The 25,338-nt window shown below is 37.4% G+C and overlaps 1 protein-coding gene across 1 annotated transcript in view; it reads left to right on the forward strand.

Annotated features, from left to right (window-relative positions):
• EFHC2 (EF-hand domain containing 2) overlaps positions 1 to 25,338 on the forward strand; it is a gene marked incomplete at both ends in the record, with an annotated part of 180,032 nt that overhangs the window by 41,528 nt on the left and 113,166 nt on the right. Inside the window, 3 exons of the mRNA XM_080910521.1 lie at positions 5,759 to 5,909; positions 20,351 to 20,574; positions 23,608 to 23,859. Of these exons, the coding sequence (XP_080766647.1) occupies positions 5,759 to 5,909; positions 20,351 to 20,574; positions 23,608 to 23,859 (627 nt within the window). The remainder of the gene's footprint in view (positions 1 to 5,758; positions 5,910 to 20,350; positions 20,575 to 23,607; positions 23,860 to 25,338) is intronic.

Below are 25,338 nucleotides of genomic sequence, written 5' to 3' on the forward strand. Positions count from 1 at the left end.
TTTATTTTTGAGTGTGTATTAAAATGTGACTTATCTTACAAGTTTCAGATCTTGTGATGTTCCATTTCTGATTTTATATATATATAATATATATATATATAGTCTCTCTTGGTGAGCTTTTCTGAATTTTTACTTATTTAAAGCATTTTTAAAATTGATTTGTTGAATTTTTTTTAATTTCATCTATCTGTGGTATCAGAATTTTTGCACTCTACTGATTTTCCTTGCCATGTATCATTTTATAATTTCTTTAGTATTTTATAATTTAGCTCAGAGTTCCCTTTTTATAAAATAGTGCTTAAATATTTTGATTAATATAGTTTTTGTGGTGCTAGGATCAAACTCAGATCTTTGTGTATGCTCAGTTGTGTTATATTCTCTGTCTTATCTCATCTCTCCCCAGCTCCTCTCCTCTTTTCCTCCTTACCTTACGCGCCCCACTCCAGCCTTTCCATGTAGACAGGGTCTTACCATTTTGTCTAGGTTGGCTTGGAACTCCTGTGATTAAGTGGAGAGCCTCAGCCTCTTAAGTGGCTGGGGCTACAAATGTATGCCATCATGCTCAGCTTCCTAAACATTTTAAACTTCAACTGACCATGACACTGATCTCCCATTTTTGAAGTGTCAAGCCTTATTGAATATTATTGGCATTTCATATTTTCTAACAGCTTTTCTAGAAATTGCTATGTAAGATTTCGACACTCGGAATTTGTTTTCTTTGGGACAGGATCTCCTGTGTTGTTTAGATTCCTTACCTTCCTGTACCCCAGTTCCTCGTTCCCTTAGTACTAGGAATACAGGTCCCAGACACAATACTTGTCTTACATTTAGATGGTTAGTTTCCAAGTACATAATCCCTATGACTTATGCATTGGTTACTCTAAGAAATCATCTTTAAAAAATATGTAATTTGTTCTGAGAGCTTAGGCTGTTGCTTTAGCCTCATAATTATAGCTCCTGTCCTTTTATGGAGTGTGGACAGACTTCTACATGCAGTACTATATTATATCAGTGTTTCACTAGACAATAATCCTTGATAACTCTTTTAAGGTAAAACAAGAATCAAAATGAATGTTAAAATCCAGCTTGGACTATTTAGTCAAAAGCAAATAACTCAGTTGACATAAAAATAAATTTAACTTTAAAAAATACCAGCTTTATTAAAGATACTTTTAATAAACAATTATGGTATTCAGGCAGGACATGGGCAGACAATCAGCAATATACAAGAGCATCCAAATTTCCTTCTTGTATAGACTTCCAAAATCAGAAAAACCCAGTGAAATCTTCAATGCTTCAAAAAGGGGACAGTAGCTTAGAGTGAGGGTTGATATTTCACATTAAGGATGTTGTTTAAGAGCTTTTCACAAGCTGACCCTGTCTTTCAGGAAATGAACATAGCAGAATTATCAATCCGAAGATCTAGTCTTTTATAAAAGGAACTATTGCTCTTCTGAGAACACTTGATGAAGTCACTGCAAAGTCCACATTGTCCAATAGACTGGAAAACCAATTTTGAGGTTCAGGTTTCAACGGTCCCTGGTTTTAAGGGAATTAAGTTTACGTTGATGGTACACAGAGGGAAGAGGTTATAAAAATAAATTTAGAGTTTTCCCCGACTGCAAGGCATTTTGTGCCTTGGTAGCCACCTATGCAGGACAAGGAGCCTTTCAAAATTATCAAGGAAAGAGGTTTTCTGTCCTCTATCCACCTTGGGTCATATTTTGTTAGTGATCCATGATCCTTCCCCCCAACCCAACAATAAAGTGTTCTGTGTGCTAACAATATAGATTTTTTAAAAGTAAAACAAAATTTTGCATTTTTATAAAACTTGATAAAAATATTTTTTCAAACTGTACAGTCACCAGAAGTACACAGTTATAAAAAATGCACACAGGTTACTTGGCATCTCCAGCATATTCAGCTTTCTGTGCCTGGTCTGTTTTGGAGTCTCCATTTTTTGCAGGATTATTCACATCCTTACTGGGATCAGCTTTCCCTTTCTTCCCCTTGGGTACTGTCTCTCCCTTCTTTGCTGGGGCCTTTTTAGGCTTGGGCTCAGGCTTTTGAGGAGCAGGTTTAGCAGACAAAGTTGCAGATATTTTCTGTGGCTTGTCCTTTACCTTGGCTTTGTCTCCTTTAGCATCTGCTTCAGCCTTTTTGGGGGGAATGGCAGTGGCAGTGGATGGTGGCACTGAACAGGAGTATACAGGTTTAGTCCATCCGGTCGTCATCCTCACTGCATTTTTACACTGCTCCAAGTTTAACTTTTTTATTGAAAGCTAAATTTGTACTGTGTATCAAGTTATAACAAGTTACCCATCAAAATGTACTTTTGACTGCTTTGAATTTCTCTACTTTATTTATAACATGATCCTAAATCCAGAAATATAAACATTTAATTTTTTTCCTTCCAAAACAATTTTTGTCATGTGCTTGTTTTTTAAGAGCTGATTTAATATCCCATAATCTCCATGATTAAAAATCTCCAACTATCTTCGTGATTAGGCAGGTAACCTAGTATGGTAAAGAGATAATGGATCTGTTTTTAAATGAATTTAACTTTTCTTGCAAATGATCTGGGATTAGTTTCTAGCACTGACATGGTGATTCACAACCACTTGAAACTCTAGTTTCAGGGCATCTAATTCCCTTTTCTGACCTTAGTGGGCCCATGTATCCAAGCGTTGCACATACATACACACACACACACACACACACACACACACACACACACACACACACACACCTTTTATTCCTGGAACGATGATGGCTCCATTGGTAAGAGTACTTTTCATATAAGCCTGGGGACCAGAGTTTGATCACTGCAACCCACATTGAGATGGGAGGCAAGCCATCAAGTTACACAGTTGCTACTTTTCTTCCACATGTGTGTCATAGAACATGCAAGACCCCCACCCCTCACCCATCCTATTCTCACTAACACAATAAAAGAACACTTGGAGCTAAACCATTCTAGGAATACTTAACTCATTTCTATCAGAAGCACATACTTTAAAATTAGCACTGGGGATAACTGACACAAATTTGGCACAAATCACAGAAATATTGTCCCATCAATTGTCCTGGATATTTTCATCCTTCTATACGAGAAGGTCATAATATTGAGAGTTAAAGACATGTATTATTTATGCCACATGGCACAGAAGCAAAACTATTAAAAGTGGCTTTTAGGAAATGTACTCCTCATAATGTGGAAAAAGGATTTATTTTAAAGATTTTTTTTTCTAGAATACTTTTGTCAGGTCACAAAGAATATCAGGACTACTGAGTGTCTAACCATGATGCCTAATAGAATACAAAGTACATGCTGAGCTCATGTTATCTCAATATGACAAGTGCTTGTTTTAGAGTCCTGGTTCTTCTCACTTACCCTTAACCTCCCCGGGTCCTGAGCTTAGCTTCCCTTTCCCCAGCTTCTGATTCTAATACAACCCTGCCATTTCAGACATATGCTCTCTTTGTATCCTGGGCCCTTTCTCTCTCTTCTCTTCCTCTCTAGCTTTCCTCCTCTCTCTTTTTTCTCACATGGCTTAATGTAGTTTACTGGCCATGCCTAGTGTACCACTTTCTTTTCCTGCTCAGGACTCTTTAGATGCTTCTGGCTGTACTTGCTCTCATATATAAAGACTTTCTCTTGAACCATACCTGAGAGTGGTCATATTCTGGTTTTTTGTTCAGCTTTTTTTTTAACTGTCTCTGATGTTTATCATAACCACTTTAGAATCATTTCCATTCCCCATTCACATGTCAGTGTTAGATTATTTAGCTTCCTGGTGAAATAGCAGGTGGAATATCTTATGCTTTTAGATGGCTTTTAGATTGGCCTTTTTGAGCTATGTCAAGGCAAGTAACCAGTAAGACTAAGTTTCAAGATAATTTTATCCTGTAGCTAAGGTTGCTTCATGCTATTTTTAATGAGTAAAACAAAGTTTTGTTCATCATGAAAGAAAAAGTATGATCGGCTGCCTGGGCCCAGCGTGGCCTCTTCCCCGAGTCTGGTGCAGACCTGGATGATGACTGGGAGGACGACTACGACTTCCCTGAAGAGGAGCGCTGGAGCGGCGTGATGCACAGGGTGTCTGCCGCGCTGGAGGAAGCCAACAAGGTGTTCCTGAGAATGGCGCGAGCCGATGATGCCCTGGATGGTGGGTTTCAGGCGTGGTGCTTTTATTGAAGAGCTGTTTTCGGGGATGGTTGTCAATCAACTGACCGAAGAGCTGGGTTGTGATGAGATCATTGATCGAGAGTAAAGGCTGACGAAAGAGGAGGAAACTACCTGAGAGGGAGAGATTCAACATTCTTCTATTTTGGGGTTCATTCCAAATAGTTCTGTGCAAAAAAAAAAAAAAAAAATACCAGTTAGTTTTTGTTTCTCGGAATAGAAGACAGGACAGTGAATGACCGTGTGTTGTGGAAAGGAAGAAGTGTTAAACCTGAGGATCGCGAGGAGAAAAGACCAAATTGTTCCTTGTTTGGTCTCACAGAGGCTCAGCAAAAACCTCTGGTTCAAACTGTTGATCAAGATGATTTTCCTTACGTTGGAGAACTTTCTTGCGTTTAGCGTTTGAAGATGTTTTGAGAGTGCATTGTGACTGCCCAGTACAAGAATCTAATGAAAGAATGAGGAAAAATATGTCCACAAGATATCCTTGATTCGAACTAAAAGCCTATTGGGGAAAAAAAGACTTTGCAAATTCTCTTTTGTCATTTATACACGTCTAGTTATCAAAAGCTAAATTTTGAGGTTTAAGATTGATTATTCATCAACCCCAAAGGGTAGCTCAAAGTAAATGTGTGAATAAATGCGGACGTGTTTTCGTGTGTACTATCATCGTAAAATGTGTTATAAAAGCTTCTGGAATTTTGACTGCACATGTATTTTCATGATTTATAAAGCTACTGTGATCTCTAATCAATTATAATGATTTTCAAAGTAAAGAAAAAAAAACAGGATGTCTTTTTAAGGTTTTATGTTCATGCATTAGATAAAATGTATGGGGAAGCTCAGAGACAAACTTTTGAATACCCTTTTATACTAGGGAATTTTTTCTTGCTGTTTTTTTTTTTTTTTTTTTTTTTTTTTTACCTCGACAGGCAGTAAGACTATAACTGAAGTTCATATTGTAAGAACTGTTTGCAAAAAATTGTTAAGTAAAAAAAAAACCCTACCTGTATCTATATAAGGTTTATGAGCTATTATGCTGTCAAAATTGAAGGTTTTAAACCTACTCAGAAGTCCACCTGGGTGCCTGATGTTTGTATTCTCTCTCCCTCTCTCCCTCTCTCCCTCTCCCTCTTTCTCCCCCTCCCCTTCTAATTATGCTTCTTAATCTTTATGCACCAGCACTGGCGACAATAAATTTTCTTGTTCTGTGTAACAAAAAAAAAGGACAGAAAGAAAATGTATTTTGTGCTTCTAACATGCACTTTGAATCCTACTTTGAGATTCCAAAGATAGACAAAAGTTTGCTTTATTGTAGAACTGAAATTTGGGCTTATTATTTTAATGTGGTTTTTAAAAGAATAATTACAAATTATTTTAATTTATAACCACAGGGTGGTGAAAGTCAAATAATTTTAATATATTTTAGCTAGATTGTATGCATGTTCTCTTTAGCTGATCTATAGAATGCCTTGGGTAAAACCACCTTTCTTCTTTAACAAAGATTGTACAGGACAAATATTTATTAAGTTCGATGATTTGTTTTACAGTTTCTAATTATGATTCCAACAGGTGTTATCTTTTGATGCCTATTTGGAAGATGAAGTACCTGATAAAAGGCAAGAAAACTTCAGAATAAGGTATTATAAAATCTATTTCTACCTTGAAGATGACACCATTCAAGTAAATGAACCAGAAGTGATAAATAGTGGACTGCCTCAAGGTAGCTATTTATAACTGCAATGTGTTATTTTTGCTTCCAACTCCTGCCTTTATATATTGTCTGTCTTTTGCTTTATGAAAGACCCTATGCTAATACTTAGGCTTCTCAGTTATAGGCAGCAATGGAGATAAACATGATGTTAGCCTGTAGTTCACAATAGTGACTTATCATATTTATACCATTTATAACTTAACATAGGCATTTTTCTGTTCCCCCTGTAGTTAGCTATATTATTATATTTAATATAGCAAACTCTCTGGTTGTCTATGACCATGTTTTAAAAGCTTTTGGTCTCTTTGGTGTCACTGCATCACCACAGTACCATCATCCAGGAGGCCACTGCTTCTTTCTTGGAAGATAAGAAAGCTTTTCTCCCCTGCAAAATTCAGGGCACTATTGTGTGTCACCCTGGTTCACCTCATCTACTATTAACACTATGGAAATTATCATGACCTTGATGGTTGTTTAACTATGACATTTAGCTTTAGCATTGCTGTGACTAATTTCTGATGGAAATAACTTAAGGGAGGTGCTACCTGTTTTGCTAATTGTTTCAGTGTTGTTTATATGTGGGAGGTGGGCAAGGAGGGTAGGATGTTAGGTGACATTATCATATCAGTAAGGTGACTTGAACAGTAGCATGAACTAGTGGAAGATACAACTATGAATGATATGCTGATGACCTAGTCCCTCCAATTAGAGCCTACTGGCTAAAGTCCTACATCTTCTAAAGAGATCCTGTCATGTTTTGAATCCATTAATGGATGAATTCCTTTGTTAGAGTCTAAGTTATCCTGTTTATTAGGTCAGCACCATCCTAATCTAATCGTTCTGGAAACACCCTCACAGATGTAACCATGATAAGTATTTCTAGTTTCCTGGTATTTGTCAGTCTGGTAAAATCAACAAGATGAACTGTCATAGTATCTCAACAGAGCCCCTTCTTTCCCAGTGTATGCCAGTAGTCCTTACCAGTGTCCCACTTCTGCTTCCACAGGGAAGCTGATCCTAGAGATAAAGGGAAATGACATGTCTTTTTGTGCTGTGGTTCTTCCCCTGGAATGAGACTGTATTCTTAAATGCTGTCAAGGGATAACAATCATGATGGTAGCATAGCCGATAATTTGTCATGTGTAAGACAGGGCAGTACAAAAGATGTTTGAAATAGGAAGACACGAGTGTCTTAGATACCTAAGTTAATGTCTTATTTGGATACTGTTTTTACAAACAGCACAGTAGAAATATAAGAGGGTTGAGTATTTATTTGTTTTTAGTGCAAATAACTTTACAGAGCTTCTTATTCTTTGAGGAACCATTTTTTTATTGCAACATGTTTGTGTGTGTGTGTGTGTGTGTGTGTGTGTGTGTGTGTACGTGTGTTTTGTCTTTTGGAGTATTTCTACCTGTAACATTTCAAACTTTGATACTTCTTTGTCTGACTAAAATATGTACTGCTTTTACTTCCCTCATTTCTTCATACTTAACTTACTGACCTGTTTTTGACTCTCAGCAAAACATATGTACATGTCTGTTTGTTCTCTTTGTTGTTATTCAAGCCCATGCCACTTGCATGCTTGATTATAGGAATGGGACAGCTGCCTACTGTGGACTCTCTGCAATTTCCTTTCTCCACATTATCTGTTCTTTCTGTGGCAGCTTAAATAGTACCTTGAAGTAGTGTTGGCCTCCAACAATCTTGAAGATAGACTCTCCTATAGACCACCTATAAAAATCTATTCTTGAGCTGTAGTGATTCTTTTCTATATGTTTTCAGTTCATAAAACTATCCAAACACTGGCAAATCCAGCTTCTACAAAGATTTTAGACAGGTACATTTTTTAATGTCTTAATTTCAAAGTTCACAAAACAAATTCTCATGACAAGTTATAATGATTCACTTTAAATTTATTTTTATGTAAAAAGGAAGGAGTCTCTTCTTTCACAAGCACTTGAAGGCAAAAACCCTGAGAAAGAGATTATTTCAATGTCTCTGAAAAAAATTAGAATTTCCAGTTTTAGCTAATGAAACTACATCTTACAGGTTGTAGACAGAGCACACAGTAAAAGCACTGTGTAATGACACTGAGTTTGTCAACAGAGTGGAGAAACCTGGACAGCTGTAACAAATCCTGTTGAAAGCAAGCAGGAATAACCACTCTGCCATCAGGTCTGTTTACAGAGAGTCTAATGTCTCTTGAAATATTTAATATGATTGCTATTAAGCAAGGTCTGCTAAGGCAGTGAATTATTTGAAAACTCATTTAAATGCCTTCTTCAAGCTTTCTTAAATAATATAGAAAAATGTGTATTTAATGAGCTAATGGTTTAGACCTTGGTAAGATGGGGCAGATAGTCTTTGTATCTTGAGTTACCTGCTCCTGCCTCTCATGCACCTGTGGGTTCTGGAGAAGAGGCATGGGGTTAAGTTTAGGTATTTTGCACTGATTGTATTCATGTTGCACTATATGGTTTTGGTATTTTTCCAGTTTACTGAGAGGTCAGATACAATTATTCCATATGGACCTTATGGTTCAGTAATCAGTACAACACAATAAATTATAATTCCCCAAACACAGAATTTTAGTTATCTTTACTATGTATTTTTTCTTTTATAGAGTGCAGGGAGGTTGGGATAAGATAGAAATAAAAATATGCACCCATTATGATTGTGTAAAAATAGGTTTAAAACAAATAACATTTTACTGTAAATATATTACATGTGGTGTTTAGGTTAATGGTTATACAAAAAACTTCATTCCTAACCTGAAATTAAAACTTAACTAATTAATTAAAAAATTCAGCTTATGTCTGCTTCTACTGAGAACAGTGTATTGTAATATACAGGAGTTCTTGTTGGCATAGAGGTGTGTGTGTGTGTGTGTGTGTGTGTGTGTGTGTGTGTGTGTAAGTCAAATAAGCCATTGTCATAGTTTAAGACTTGCTTGATTATATATATAAATACACATATATATTTCTGTTGCCATTGTGTTAGAATATAGTTAAATCAATTTTATATCATGCCAGGAATGTCAGTTAAACCCAGAAGCTTAACTACCCTACTCATCTAACAGAATAATTGTTAGTCCAGTACTAACTTGTCCAAACTAATCTGTGTTAAAGAAAGAGATAATGATTAGAAACATGGCACAGTTTCTGACATGGTCCAGACCAGTCAGTCTTAGGTAGGGAGTCCTAAATTTTCATATGGCTGACCTGAAGAACTGGCCTTTAAATGGTTGTTAGTACATCCCTGTTTAAGAACAATGACCTATAGCAATAGTTTCTTTTGGCTCCACAACTGGGTACTATTTTTTATACTTCCTAAAAGTAGTAATTTATGTGAATGAAGAAAATCTATTTTCTTTTTTTTTAAACGACTTTATTTTGCAAAACAAAGATAAATGTAAAGATTTTAAACATTTTTTGCTTAAAATTATACATTTTTGTCAGTACTGTTTTTTCAGACATTAAAATAAATTTTACATAAAACCATGTGAATATGTTTTTTAGTCAGTACTTGATTTTTTTCAAGGGCTTGACAGTATGCATTGAAAACGTACTAGTTGCAATAAGCGTAAAGTACATGCAAAACAAAACGCAACATGGGAATAGTCAGTCTTCTTGTTTTGTGAATATATGTATATTTTTTTGTTTTCTTTATTTCTTGGACTTCATACAGTCTGTGAGTTGTTTCTGGGGAAGTGCAAGCCTCTGGGGTTAGCATCCCACTATCAGTGACTGCATATTATGTCTGTTCTTTTGTGACTGGGTTATCTCACTCAGGATGATATTCTCTAGATGCAGCCATTTTCTTAAGAATTTGGTTAAGTCATTGTTTCTGGTGGCTGAGTAGTATTCCATTGTGTATATGTACCACAATTTTTGTATCCATTCATCTTCTGAAGGACATCTGGGTTCCTTCCAGCTTCTGGCTACTATAAATAGAGCCGCTATGAACATTGTGGTGCATATATCTTTGTTGTGTATTAAAGTGTCTCTGGGGTATATGCCCAGAAGTGGAATGGCTGGGTCTTCGGGTAGTACTATATCCAATTTTCTGAGGTATTGCCAGACAGATTTCCAGAGTGGTTGTATTAGCTTGCAACCCCACCAACAGTGGAGAAGTGTTCCTCTTTCTCCGCAGCCTCGCCAGCATCGGCTGTCATCTGAGTTTTGGAACTTGGCCAATCTGACTGGTGTGAGGTGGAATCTTAGGGTTGTTTTGATTTGCATTTCCCTGATGGCTAAAAATGTCGAGCACTTCCTCAGATGTTTTTCGGCCATTCGGTGTTCCTCAACTGAAAATGATTTGTTTAGCTCTGTACCCCATTTTTTAATAGGGTTATTTGATTCTCTGGTGTCTAGCTTTTTGAGTTCCTTGTACACCTTGGATATTAGGCCTCTATCTGATGTGGTGTTGGTAAAGATCTTTTCCCATTCTGTTGGTTGCCGTTTTGTTTTCTTGACGATGTCCTTAGCCTTACAGAAACTTTGCAATCTCATTAAGTCCCATTTGTTAATCTTTGACCTTAGAGCTTGAGCCATTGGTGTTTTGTTCAGGAAATTTTCTCCTGTGCCTATGTGTTCTAAGGTTTTCCCTACTTTCTCATCTAATAGTTCCAGTGTATCTGGTTTAATGTGGAGATCTTTAATCCACTTACACTTGAGCTTTGTACAAGGAGATAAGAACGGGTCTATTTTCATTCTTTTGCATGTTGAGTGCCAGTTGGACCAGCACCATTTGTTGAATAGGCTGTCCTTTTTCCATTGAATGTTTACTGCTCCTTTGTCAAAAATCAGGTGACCATATACATGAGGGCTCATTTCTGGATCTTCTATTCTATTCCATTGATCCACTTGCCTATTTCTGTACCAGTACCATGCAGTTTTCAGCACAATTGCCTTGTAATATAGCTTGAGGTCAGGGATAGTGATTCCCGCAGATGTTTTTTTTGTTGTTGAGGATGGATTTCGCTATTCTAGGTCTTTTGTTATTCCATATGAAATTGCACATTGATCTTTCCAATTCCATGAAGAACTGGGTTGGAATTTTGATGGGAATGGCATTGAATCTGTAGATTGCTTTTGGTAGGATGGCCATTTTTAAGATGTTGATCTTTCCAATCCATGAGCATGGGAGATCTTTCCATTTTCTGAGATCCTCCTCAATTTCTTTCTTTAGAGGTTTGAAGTTCTTGTCATACAGGTCCTTCACTTCCTTAGTTAGAGTCACACCAAGGTATTTCATAGTTTTTGTAACTATTGTGAAGGGTACCTTTTCCCTAATTTCTTTCTCCACATGTTTGTCCTTTGAGTATAGGAAGGCTACTGATTTGTTTGAGTTAATTTTGTATCCGGCCACTTTGCTGAACTTGTTTATCAGCTGTAGGAGTTCTCTGGTGGAATTTTTGGGGTCACTCAAGTACACTATCATGTCATCAGCAAAGAGTGATGTTTTTATCTCTTCCTTTCCGATTTGTATCCCCTTGATCTCCTTTTGCTGTCTAATTGCTCCAGCCAGGACTTCCAGTACTATGTTGAATAGGTAGGGAGAAAGTGGGTAGCCTTGTCGAGTCCCTGATTTTAGTGGGATTGCTTCAAGTTTCTCGCCATTAAGTTTGATGTTGGCTGTTGGTTTGCTGTATATTGCTTTTATTATGTTTAAATATGGGCCTTGGATTCCTGTTCTTTCCAGGACTTTTAACATGAAGGGGTGTTGGATTTTGTCGAATGCTTTCTCAGCGTCTAGTGAGATGACCATGTGCTTTTGGTCTTTAAGTTTGTTTATATGGTGGATTACATTGATGGATTTCCTTATGTTAAACCATCCCTGCATCCCAGGGATGAAGCCTACTTGGTCATGATGAATGATGGTTTTGATGTGTTCTTGGATTCGGTTTGCAAGGATTTTGTTGAGTATTTTTGCATCAATGTTCATAAGTGAGATTGGTCTGAAGTTCTCTTTCCTTGTAGGGTCTTTGTGTGGCTTAGGTACGAGGGTTATTGTAGCCTCAAAAAATGAGTTGGGTAATATTCCATTTGATTCTATCTTTTGGAATAGTTTGGCGAATATTGGTGTTATATCCCCAATAAATGTCTGATAAAATTCTGCACTGAACCCGTCTGGACCTGGGCTTTTTTTGGTTGGGAGGCTTTTGATGACTTCTTCTATTTCTTTAGGTGTTATAGGATTATTTAGATGGTTTACTTGGACCTGGTTAAACTTTGGGACCTTGTATCTGTCTAGGAATTCGTCCATTTCCTCCAGATTTTCCAATTTTGTGGAGTATAAGTTTTTGTAGTAGGATCTGATGATTTCTTGAATTTCCTTAGTTTCAGTTGTTATGTCACCACTTTCCTTTCTGATTTTGTTAATTTGGATACTCTCTCTTTGCCCTTTAGTTAGTCTGGCTAGGGGTTTATTAATCTTGTTGATTTTCTCAAAGAACCAACTCTTTGTTTTGTTGATTTTTTCAATGGTTCTTTTTGTTTCTATTTGGTCTATTTCTGCCCTAATCTTGATTATTTCTTGCCCTCTACTCTTTTTGGGTATATCTGCTTCCTTTTGTTCTAGGGCTTTTAGCTGTGCTGTCAGGTTGCTGATGTGAGCTCTCTCCAGTTTCTTCTTGGAAGCACTTAGGGCAATGAGTTTTCCTCTCAATACTGCTTTCATTGCATCCCATAGGTTTGGGTATGTTGTATTATCATTTTCGTTGAATTCTAGAAAGTCCTTAATTTCTTTCTTTATTTCTTCTTTGACCCTGCTATCCTTTAACAGAGCGTTGTTTAGTTTCCATGTGTATGTGGGCATTTTGTTGTCTTTGTTGTTGTTAAAGACCAGCCGTAGACCATGGTGATCTGAGAGGATGCATGGGAGTATTTCAATCTTCTTATATCGATGAAGGCTCGTTCTGTGTCCAATTATGTGGTCCATTTTTGAGAAGGTGCCATGGGGTGGTGAGAAGAAGGTGTATTCTTTTACTTTAGGATAGTATGTTCTGTATATATCTATTAATTCTAGTTGGTTCAAAGTCTCTGCTAGTTTTGCAGTGTCCTTGTTCAGTTTCTATTTCCCTGATCTGTTTATTGGTGAGAGTGGGGTGTTAAAGTCTCCCACTATTATTGTGTGGGGTGAAATGTATTTTTTGAGCTTTAGTAGAGTTTCTTTTATGAATGTGGGTGATTTTTTATTTGGAGCATATATGTTAAGGATTGAGAGTTCCTCCTGACAGATTTCCCCGGTAATGAGTAAAAAGTGTCCTTCTTTATCTTTTTTGATAACTTTTGGTTGGAAGTTTACTTTATTCGATATTAGAATAGCCACTCCAGCTTGCTTCTTGGAGCTGTTTGCTTGGAAGTTTTTTTCCCACCCTTTTACTCTGAGATAGTGTCTGTCTCTGTCTCTGAGATGAGTTTCCTATATGCAGCAAAATGCTGGATTTTGTTTATGTATCCAGTCTGATAGTCTATGTCTCTTTATTGGGGAGTTGAGACCATTTATGTTAATAGATATCAAGGAATAATTGTTTCTGTTTCCTGCCATTTTTGCTTTTTTGGGTTGTGTCTGTGTTTTTTTTTTTCTTTTAGTTTTCTTGTTTAGGAGTTTTATTGTTTTTACTAGGCTGTATTTTCCCTCCTTGTATTGGGTTTTCCACCTATAATTCGTTGTAGTGCTGGGTTTGTGGTCAGATATTGTGTGAATTTTGATTTGTCTTGAAATATCTTTGTCTCTCCATCGATGGTGATTGATAGTTTTGCTGGGTATAGCAGCTTGGGCTGGCACTTGTGCTCTCTTAAGGAGTGCATGTTGTCTGTCCAGGCTGTTCTAGCTTTCATAGTCTCTGTTGAGAAATCGGGTGTGAGTCTGATTGGTCTGCCTTTATATGTTACCTGACCTTTTTCCCTTACTGCTTATAGTATTCTTTCTTTACTTTGGGCACTTGATGTTTTTACTATTATGTGTCGGGAGGTATTTCTTTTCTGGTCCAGCCTATTTGGAGTTCTGAAGGCTTCTTTTATGCTCGTGGTCATCTCATTCTTGAGGGTAGGGAAGTTTTCTTCTATGATTTTGTTGAAGATATTTACTGTGCCTATTAGTTGATACTCTTCTCCCTCTTCTATTCCTATTATCCTTAGGTTTGGTCTTCTCATTGTGTCTTGTATTTCCTGGACATTTTGGGTTAGGAGCTTTTTGTTTTTTGCATCTTCTCTGGCTGTTTTGTCTATGTTTGCAATGTTGTCTTCTGCCCCCGAGATTCTCTCCTCGATCTCTTGTAATCTGTTGGAAATGCTTGCTTCTGTGACTCCTGATTTCTTTTTTTGGTGTTCTGACTCTAGGGTTATCTCTTTTAGCGCTTTCTTTATTGTGTCAATTTCTGTTTTAATTTCCCTCTTACATTCCTTTATTTCTTTGGTTCTGTTTTCATCTCGTTCTTTGAGTTCTTTGAGTGTTTTTCTTGTTTCTTCTTTAAAAGCTTCTGAATCTTTTTGCTTTTCCTCCCTTTCTTGTTTAAGTAACTCTATCACCGTCTTGAGGCATGATTTCAGGTCTGTGTCTTCTTTCTCTGGAGTGTTTGGAATTCCGATGTTTGCTACTATCGGAGAGCTTGGTTCTGGTGTTGCTAGATTGTCTTGGTTTCTTTGGGATATACTCTTTCTCTTTTCTCTTGCCATTTTGTTGTCAGTGATATGTTCTTGCCTTTCCCTTGTATCTGGTCTGTGTCCCTGGTACACTTTCCGTGTGCACTCCGCAGAGATCTCTCTACTCCCCGGCAGCCCAGGTTCCGGGTGGCAGCTGGGCCAGGCTCCGCTCTGCGTACTGAAGTTGCGTCTGGGTGGGAACTGATGTTCCTAAGATCTGTTCCTAGTCACAGATGCTCAGCCTCTCCGAGCCACCTTTCTGGCTGGCAGGTGGGCCAGGCTCTGCTCTGTGTCCTGAAGTCGTCTCAGGGTGGGAACAGAAGTTCCTAAGATCTCTTCCTGGTCACTGGGTCGGGGAGGACAGGGCAGGTCAGGGCAGGGGGTGCCCTTTCCGTGTGCACTCCGCAGAGATCCCTCTGCTCTCCCGCAGCCTAGGTCTCCCACTCACCAGTTGCTCAGCCTGTTCGAGCCGCCTTTCCGGCTGGCAGTTGGGCCAGGCTCCGCTCTGCGTCCTGAAGTCGTCTCCCAGAAAATCTATTTTCAAACTAAAGTTCCTCATTTGCATGCCATGCATTTGTGTCAGGCACATTCTGTGTCTTAGTATTTTATCCCATAAAGTAGAGAGGGACAAGTGTAAGGTTGCCAGATAAAAGGTGAGTTGAACAGTTAAGGTTTAATTTCAGGTTAGGAATGAAGTTTTTTGCATAACCATTAACCTAAACACCATATGCAATATATTTACAGTAAGGTGTTATTTGTTATTTTTCTGTAATTTAGATTTAATTGGGCATTCTTTATTTCATTTTGCTAAATCTGATACTTAGGAGGATAAACATTGGGGTGAGAGTTACAAATGAATGGAACAACATAGAATTTAAAAGCAAAATGCGCTGAAAATCTGGCATAGTCAGGAAAGTTCTTGCCATATAAGCACAAAGACCTTAAGTTAGAATTTCTCATCAGCCATGTGTTAAGTCAGGCAAGGTTATAAACATCTCTTCCCAGCACTAGGAAGGCAGAGATAAGATCACTGGACCTTTCTCCCTGCTATTCTTAACCTACTCAATGAGTCTCTGGTTGAGTATGAAATACTATCTTTTAAAAAAGGCAGACAGCCATAGACCTCTGGTCTACACATACACACAGACACACAGGGAGACACACAGAGACATATACATATTAGCATGTACACACAGACATGTCTATGTATATACTACACCAAATTGTTGAAAAGGAATTTAAGAGCAGAGGTGAATAAAGATGTGCATATACTATTCAATAAAATACTGTGGATGCATTGAGAGATGAAGAAAAGAAAGGAGGAAGGGAAATGAGAGGTGGGATGTAATGCGTGTTATACAATGCAGGTAACATTAGTGGTAGCAGATGCTTGAGGGATCAGAAGTTGTAAATCCAGGAGTTTCGGGACTTAGAATGTGAGAGGTGCCTAAAATTCTTCTCAGTTAAAGGTGGAAGAGAAAGAAAGCACAGTCTAAAGGGATAACATGAAAGAAATATGTGGGGAAGTAGTGGGCCAAGACATTGGCAGGTATTCATAGAATGTGTAATGAAAACTAGGCATGAAGATAGTAATGCCAGAGGATGTTACACAATATACTAGGCTTTATTTTTGTACTGATAGAATAGCTGATAGGGTATTGCATTATAGTTATTATTTGTCATTTTGTCTAAAGATATAAATATGTAGAATGCTTAATATTTTGCTTATTTGTTGCTAGATATGTGTCAGATTAATGGTATATGAAAAACTTATTCTTGTAAAACTCATACTGCAGAGGTGATGTTTTAGAAAAAATAACAGTAAAACTGGAGTTAGTGGATGAACAAAGTGGGCACAAGAGAAGGAAATGGTGATAACCAGATATAAATTCAGTAGACACAATGATAAGGGCAATTCAGTTTTTATATTAATTCACTTAAATATTATCTTGTCCACCCTAGGTCCTCAATGTCACTGAAATAAAGTAGATAACCTTACAATAATGATTGGGGCAAATGCTGGACTTCTAATTCTGAAAGGTGAATTCTATAAAGCTGAATTTAGAGTTGTGAACAAAATCTAAGGCAGCTCTGAATGACATGGAAATATGCTGCTAGAGAGTTAAAACTTGAGTGTAGTCGGATATCAGGACCTTTTTTGTGGTAGAGAGATGAGGACATACTAGAGGGTAAGCACTGGATGCTTGTCTGTTTGTTCCAGCAATTTTCTGGGACAGCTGAGAAGATGAACATCTGAAATTTTAAAGGAATGCCAGGGTGCAGTGCTTTTCTCCATATTTGCTTAATGACATTTACCCTTAATGACTTCAACTGCTTTTCAGTGTGTGCCAAAGACATGGTATCATGCCAATTTATTTGGTATTCTACGAACAACTCCCACTGGTAGAGTCCTGGACACATATCATAGAAGAGTATAAACACACAAATTCTATAAATACATTGGATAATCTCTATAGTGCATAATTGAGAGATTATGGAAATATATGAATAAACTTTCTCATTTGAAACCATACATATTTCAAATGTTCCACTGGGTTTCTGATTCACCCAGTATTCTTGTGATGTTAGGGTTTTTTTTTCTTTTTCTTTTCTTTCTTTTTCTTTTCTTTCTTTCTTTCTTTCTTTTTTTTTTTTTTTTTTTGTTGTTGTTAGTAATTTTTTTTGATTGGTTAATATACCTACTTTCTGTTTACAACCTATAGATTGTCAAAGCTGTTTTCTGTTACTACTTTTCTGTTACTTTCAAAAGCATCTAATGGGGGTTGACATAAGGAAGCTATGAGGAGATCTGAGATGTAGGCTATGAAGGGTGGAAATGCTGTGAGATACAGGGAACAGGTGGCTGGTTCTGGAAAATAGTACTTAGAAGGGGGTCGGGATATTTGGAGGCAGCAGCTCAACCACAAATTTCTCTTCTTTTCCTTGCCCATGGATCTTCTTTACTTAAGTACTTTCTGGATGATATACAGTGAGATATAACTTAGTGAAAACTGTAGAGAATGATGTTCTGTTATTCTGAAATCTAAAGTTTAAAATTTTTTTCTCTTGTTTCTTAGACTATAACATTGTTCTAGACACTTAAGCATTCTTAGCTTTTTTCCCCTCATCTATGAAGTAAACATTGATCCTTATCATTGAGGATTGGATGTCTCAATAAAAGTCTATTCTAGACCTATTATTGTAATGGTGGTTATCATTATTATTTAAATGCACTGTAGTCTACTTCTACATACCTGGAAAGTGATAATATTCCTACTCATAGCTCTACTTAATAAAGCTGTAACTCATTTGAATCCTTAAAATGAAATACAAATCATAAGTATGTGTATTACATTTTATTGCGGAGATAAAACATCATGACCAAAGTACCTTACAGACAAAAGGTTTATTTGAACTTATAGCTCCAGAGGGTGAGAGTTCATGATGGTGGACTTAAGGTATGGCAGCAAGAAAGCAAGGGGTAACTTATTTATTGAACAACAAACACAAGGCAGACCTCACTCAAAGCCTGCCACCAATGACATATTTCTTTTAACTAGGCTATACTTCCTATAGGTCCCAAATACTGTCATCAGTTGGGGAGCAGGTATTCACATATCCAAGACTATGGAGTTGGAATCATCACATTATGGATGTACTTTTTTTCATTTGTATGTGTAGTGTGCATGTGTGTTCGTGCATGCATGTAGAGGGTCAAAGTCAATACCAGAGTATCTTCCTTGTTCTCTCTCTACTTTAGTTATTGAAGCAGGCTCTCTCATTGAACCTGCAGCCAGCTCACAGATTCATTCTCATCTAGATTGCTGGCAGGTTTCTTTAGCTATCTGTGTCTCTATTTCCTGAGTACTGGGGCTACAGGTGGCTGTCACTCCAGCCAGGCATTTCTGAGGGTTCTGGGGATCCAGACAAGTGCTTTATCCATAGAGCCACTTCCCTAGTTCTATAGATGAAAGTTTTGAAGAAGTTCCTGATTGTTGAGTATTTAATAACCTGTCACAATGCGAGTATTTTTAAAGAGACATATAATAGTTCCTGGAAATATCTGAAATGCCCATCCTTTTATACAGTTTTAAGTATGCAATTTGTTCTAAATGTCTAATCTTGAATGATTAAATAATTTGCATTCTGTTTTCAATGGCATGAATTAAAGGCTAATTGAAGTGCAATTCTTTGCAGTAAAATTATATCATCTTTTATGTAGTACAGTTAAAAATAGTCTATGGCAGTTCTAATTTTATAGTTTTGTTATTTTAATTTAATATACCAAGTAATTAAAATTGCTATGAAGAAAAGAATATGAAAATAATTTTACTTAATCTCTGTTCAACAAATGGAAAAGATAAGTAGAATAATGGAACAGTGCCCAACACAGTTCCTGGCACATAAAGATTATTTATTAACTGTTCTTATAATGAACAAGAATAGTAAGCTTTAAGTATTCTTACACTTGGAGAAAAGACACTATCCTAAATACTATATACAGCACTAAGAATGTATATTAATATCTTCCTCTTAAAATGTCTCCATACTGAAGTCACACAAGCCACATGTTACTGGATTATTAGCAACCTTAGGTAGGTCCTTTGGTTCTTTTTCCCTTTGCTCTAAGGGTAGGTTTTCAGGCCTAAGTCAGTAATACATGTAGAGATGTAACTCTGCATGTGTAGCTTCCATTTACGTATATCTTGATATACTCAGAGCTCACTCCCCAAAGCTCTTTATATATACGCAGATAGCTTTGGAAAGACAAAGACGGACTTGTTTTCTAGTACAGGTTGGTTTGTAGCCTTGGGAGATAGAGGCAGTCCTTCCCTGAATCACAGTGGGCAGACATGTTTATTGTTCAGTCTAGTAAGACTCCTAACTGCCCACAGAAGGTCCATGTTCCCTAATGTGAGGGTTCCTCTCTTGTACCATTCTCATTTGTAGGTGTTGTTTCATCCTCATTTTGTCTCCTTCCCTTTGGGAATTATGGCTTAGGCAACTGGTTCAAATAAGGGATGGTCCTTTTTTGATGTTCTTTTCCACTATTGAATAGTGAATTATTCCTTTGTCTCTACTAGAAAGAGAACGAGTACTCTAGGGTTAGATATGGAAGATGTGATTAAATCAAGAACCTATAACTCAGAGTACTTGAGGAAACTATGAAGTCTTTAACAATCCTCATTTGGTAGAGGTGGTTGGGTGGAATAGGTAGCGGAACTGGAAGAAGAAGGAAGAATACATTTCTAGATGAACAAAGATTCTTATGAAATTTCTAAGCAGCCCAAAGTCATTTGTGGTTATTGAAGTTGTAAATCATGGTACCGGTACATATAAGCTAAAGCTTGTTAGTTTTTGTAAAGCTTTTTGAGCCTATTATGAGCACTTTAATTTGGGGCCTTAATGCTTTGTTTAGTTTAATGTATTAAGTTGTCTGTAGTACCTGAAAGGAAGCCTAGGTGTTTTTCTTTTGGGGGGGGGGGGACTGCTAGGTATATGACAGTGGCATTTCTGCTTACCATGCTAACACTATCCCTCTTTTATATCCATTATTGTCCTCTAGACTTTATGGTTTATAAAAATACTTTCCTAATAACACAAGTGTTTTATCAGGCCAGTCAGAGAACTCTGGACCTAAAAAGTCTTTTTCACTTGAGTTTGAATGTATAATGTTATTTTTAGAAACAGCCACTTGCTTTCTATCCTGCCACAGGGAAGCATGCAGGCTTGTCACTTAGATGTACCATAACTTCCTTGATAGCTAAATGGCTAAACATTACATTTTATTTATTCCCTAGGCACTTCTATCAGACGTCATCGGATTCCTTTCCCACCTCCCAATGATGATCAGTTTTATACTGTGTATGACTTCAATATCAACATAAGTGTTGTCTTCTATGGACGCACGTTCAAGATTTATGATTGTGATCCATTCACAAAAAACTTTCTGAAGAAAATAGGAATCAGATTGAATCCTCCAGGACAGCGTCCATTTGATCCCTACATGAAGATGCGGAGAGAGGTAAGAATGAATACATTTGTGACTTCTCTTGAGAGAAAGCCATAGTTTTGAGAGCTGTCTTGTTCTTCTTTGGAAGACCAAATGGTGGTCACAGAACAGGACCCTCATTCTCTTCCTTGCTGCCTCCCTTCATCCTCTTTCTCCATTACTTTTAGGGAGCCTTCCTTCTAGCCACAGAGTATTTAGTAATCAGTGTAGGTGGGATAATATCCAGGAGCCCATAATTAGTTTTGTGGTCACCAATAGAATGAAAGTTAAGCCCACATTTCTTCTGCCTGTATTTTCTGCTTTTAGTTGCCTATTTCTGGTTGGGAAAATATGCCTTCTGTGAAAATGATTAAATAAACTGGACTTTGAACATGCCCCTTTTCTCCTTCTTGGAACTTTGTAAATTTGGATGCTGGAATATTCTAAAAGAGTGAAGTAGCTATGGTTTTGCATTTCTCCCAGTTAGGATATATGATTGAGTTTAATATCTGATCTTACTGTAAGGAACAAAAACTCAGTGGTGATGTTCTGCAGTTATTTAAACTGATTACTTTACTCTAGTTTTCTGTTTTCCAGAAGGCTCTGAATACCCAAAGGAAGTATCCTTGGTTAGGTTGCAATCATAGCCAGGTTCCTTATTGAGACTAGACTGGAAATTTCTGGATTCTTACCTTAACTTCCATTATCGTCATTTATTTCCCTTTGTATTTTTATTTTTATTTTGTATTATTCATTAACAGATTCTTGAGACAGGCTCTCACTATAATGGCTTAGAAGAGTATTGAATTCATTGTGTAACTCAGGGTGATCTTGAACTCACTGACCTCCTGATTCTTAAATGTCAGGATAATAGATGTGTGCTACCACTCCCCACTACTAGGGTTTTGATGTTGTTGTTTTTGGTGGTGGTGGTGATGGTGGTGGTGGTGGTGTGTGTGTGTGTATGACTTCATGTAGCCAAGCATGTAAGTGTTAAATATAGTCTGGAATGAGTCTTAACCTGCATCCTAACTACAGTGTTGAAGAGTTTCTTCTCCTCCACTCCCATATTTTTCTAATCAGTCCTCTCTACAAGGATAACTATTATTCTAATTGTTGCCTCCATAAATTTTTTCTGACTTTTATTGTTTTCAAACCTTATAATTCATTCCCTTTCAGAATAACAAAATTTAAAATGAAATTCCCTTTGGTTCTGTTTTTTAATCTCTCATTCCCATGTACCTGCCTCTTTGCCTCTGCAAATTATTCTTTGATATTGCAGACATACAGTCCTCCTGTGAAGTATATGTATTATTAGTCCTGGAATATCTAAGGTAAAATAACTTTGTATCACTCTAAAAGATTTTTCAGGTTTGAACTCATTTTTATGCCCACCATATACCCTAAACGATAAATACAAAGTCTTTTAAAACCTCAAAGAGAATCTGAAGGAAAAAGATCCATATAAGTTATTGCTTCTTACATAAGTTTATATGTATCCACCAACAGTTGTTATTGTATGATAGTGATTGTGAATGATGACAAATTATATCAGTCTCATAAAATTCAACATACTGTCAAGTTTTATAGTCTTCTATGGAAGAAAAATTTGTGACAACAATTGGAAGTAAATACCATGGAAAAGCAAAAGTTTTAAATAATTTTCTTTTAGACTTTGGGAACTATTTTGGTATTCCATTAGGGCAAAGAAAGCTCATCAATAAATATAGAAATCTTTGGAAAATTAAGAGTTTAATATGAGGCTTTTATATTGGGCTTTATAGATTTAGTTAAGTGCTTGCTGCAGCCTCGATATGTAAATTTAAACTATGTTGCTTAAACTGAACAAGATCTTAATGGTAGATATATGATCAGTAATGCATTTTCGAGAGTCTCATACATTAAACACATTTTAATTAATAAAAGCAGAGATCCCATAATTTTACTTAAATATCAAGGACACGGCTAGAATGGCCTCTAGAAGGCTATTTTTTATTTGCCTATTGTGATAAGAGTGAGGCTAGACTGTCCTGAATAAACAAAAAAGTTCAGGAATTTTTAGAATGATTATATAATTAAATTTGGGATAAGATTTCCCCAGTGAATCTTCCTTTACATAACAACATCATTTGCTTATACCAGATAGAATGGAAGCAGCTATACTCTAACACAGTAAGTACAAAGAGGCTGAAAACTGAATAATAGATGATCAGAGAAGTCCATGGAACTCAGTATTTCTAGAGCAGAGTCTGTCCAAATAGGGTTTCTATGGGGAGTGGAAGTTCTCCATTTGCTCTGTTTCTATATCCATTTCTTGAATATCTGAAAATTTTTACCAAAATTTAATCAGAAATATAATGCTTTCTCTTATCTTTGCACATACATACATGCATGCATGTGTGCACATTCATAAATATGCATGCATGCAGACGTGAGGGATTTCTGCTCAAAAGACACATTTTAAAAATAAAAATATAATCACCTTTAAATTGGGATTATAAATGTTAAACCAGTGCAGGTCAAATACACCAAAGTGACCAATATGAAAAAAATGTAAAATATTTGGAGCTGGGGATGTAACTCACCCACTGAACATTTCCACAGGGTGTGTAAGATGATGTTCAATCAGCATAGCATAAAACAAAAAAGAAAAATATATAGACTACTTCCCATAACATCACAACATTCGTTTGTTCCTTTTTCTAATCAGGTCTCCTGAAGTCATCCCCTGTACTGTTCTGGTTTATGTCACCATAGATTAGGTTTGTTCATTATTAATAAAATTTTAAGCTTTTGAGAAAAGTCAACTTTAAACATATCCCAGAAATATAGTTTAATATGTTAAAATGTCCTTTAACCACATATGAAAAGCTTCTCAATATTTGCCTGTATTTTTGAGGTTAAAACTGATTGTGAATTTGTATATCTGTACGTCATAGTATTTAGTTGAAAGCTTTGAAAAAGGATGAGAGTATAGTCTACAAATCTCTGTATTAACTGATTGTTTGTCTCCCATATATGACTACATAAAGCCTGCTATATTTCTGTCTCTTTTTCCACTCGCAGACATTAGAGTTTGTGGATCCCTTTCGTCCCTATCAGTCTTTTGACACCCTGAAACGATTCCTCCAGTATGATGGGAAGGTTTTGCGTTTCTTCTGCCTGTGGGATGATTCAACCTCACTTTTTGGGGACCGAAGAGAACTTGTCCTGCATTACTTCCTGTGTGATGATACTATTGAAATCAGAGAATTACTGCCATCTAATTCGGGCCGGGATGCTATGTCATCATTCCTTCGAAGGAGTAAGCTTCCCAAGGTAAGCAATTTTGAGTGTGTTTGTGGGCTAAGAGACTTGAATTTATTTGGAATGATGTGTGATGACTCTGTGATAACAGTTGCCATGTGCCACTTGGCTTAGTTAGTGTTTCTATTGCTGGGTTAAGACACTATGACTAAAAGCCTCATGTAGGGGAAGGGACTTTTCTGAGCTTACAGTTAGTTCCACATACTCCATCTCTATGCAGAGTCAGGGCAGGAACTCATGTAGGGCAGATAACTAGAGATCTGAGCTGATGATACAGAGGTCATCCAGGAATGCTGTTGACTCATTTGTTCTTCGTGGCTTGTTAGACTCACTTTCTTACAGCACCCAGGACTATTTACCCAGGGGTAGTCCTGCCAACAGTGAGCTGTGCTTCTCCACATTAATCGTCAAGCAACAAAATGCCCCACAGACTAATTTGATGGAGGTATTTTCTTTCTTTGTATTAAATTATTTTATTTATTTACATTTCAAATGTTGCCCCCCTTCCAGGCCCTCTCTCCCAGAGTTCTTTACCACCTTCCCCCTTCTCATTGCCTCTAAGAGGTTACTAAACTACCCATCCCATTATCCCCTCACCCATTCAACCTCACCCTCCCATCTAAATTTCCCCACTCCAGCATCCCTCTCCATGGGAGCATCAACTGTCTACAGGATTAGGTGCATTCTCTCCCACTGAGGCCAGACAAGGCAGTCCTCTGATACATATGTGCTAGGGACCACGGACCACCCTATGCAGGCTCTTTGGTAGGTGGCTTAGTCTCTGGGAGCTTTGAAGGAGCTGGGTTAATTGAGACTATTGGTCTTCCTAGGGGATTGCCCTCTCCTTCAGCTCCTTCAGTACTCTCTCTAACTCCCCTGTAAGAGTCCCCAACCTCACTCCAATGATTGGCTGTAAGTATGTCCATCTGTCTCCGTCAGCTGCTGGGTAGAGACTCTCAGAGGATAGCCATGCTGGGTTTCTATCTGCATGCACAGCATAGTATCAGTGATAGTGTCACAGATTGGTACCTGCCAATGGGATGGATCCTAAGGTGGGCTAGTTGCTGGATGGCCATTCCTTTAGTCTCTGCTCTGTTTTTGTACCTGCATTTCTTTTAGACAGGAACAATTCTGGGTCAAAAATTTTGAAGGTATGTGGGTGGTCTCATCCCTTCACTGGTGGCCCTGTCTACTGGAGGTGGTCTCTACAGGTTCCATCTCCCAACTGTTGAACATTTTGGCTAAAGTCATCCCCATGGAGGTCTGGTAGCCTCTCATATCCCAGGTCTCTGGGACTTTCTAGAGGGTTCCCCCCATGCCCCACAGCCACATATTTTTATTCATTTTCCTGGCCCTCTGGGCTTCTATCCTGTCTTTCCCCATACCTTATACTGGCCCCTCCCCTCTCCCACCAACCCCCCCCCCCGTTCCTCTGTCTTCTATTAATATTTTGTTTCCCTTTCTAAATGGAATGGGAACATACTCACTTGA

This window comes from Micromys minutus (assembly GCF_963924665.1).
Source record: "Micromys minutus genome assembly, chromosome: X".
Taxonomy (NCBI): Eukaryota; Metazoa; Chordata; class Mammalia; order Rodentia; family Muridae; genus Micromys; species Micromys minutus.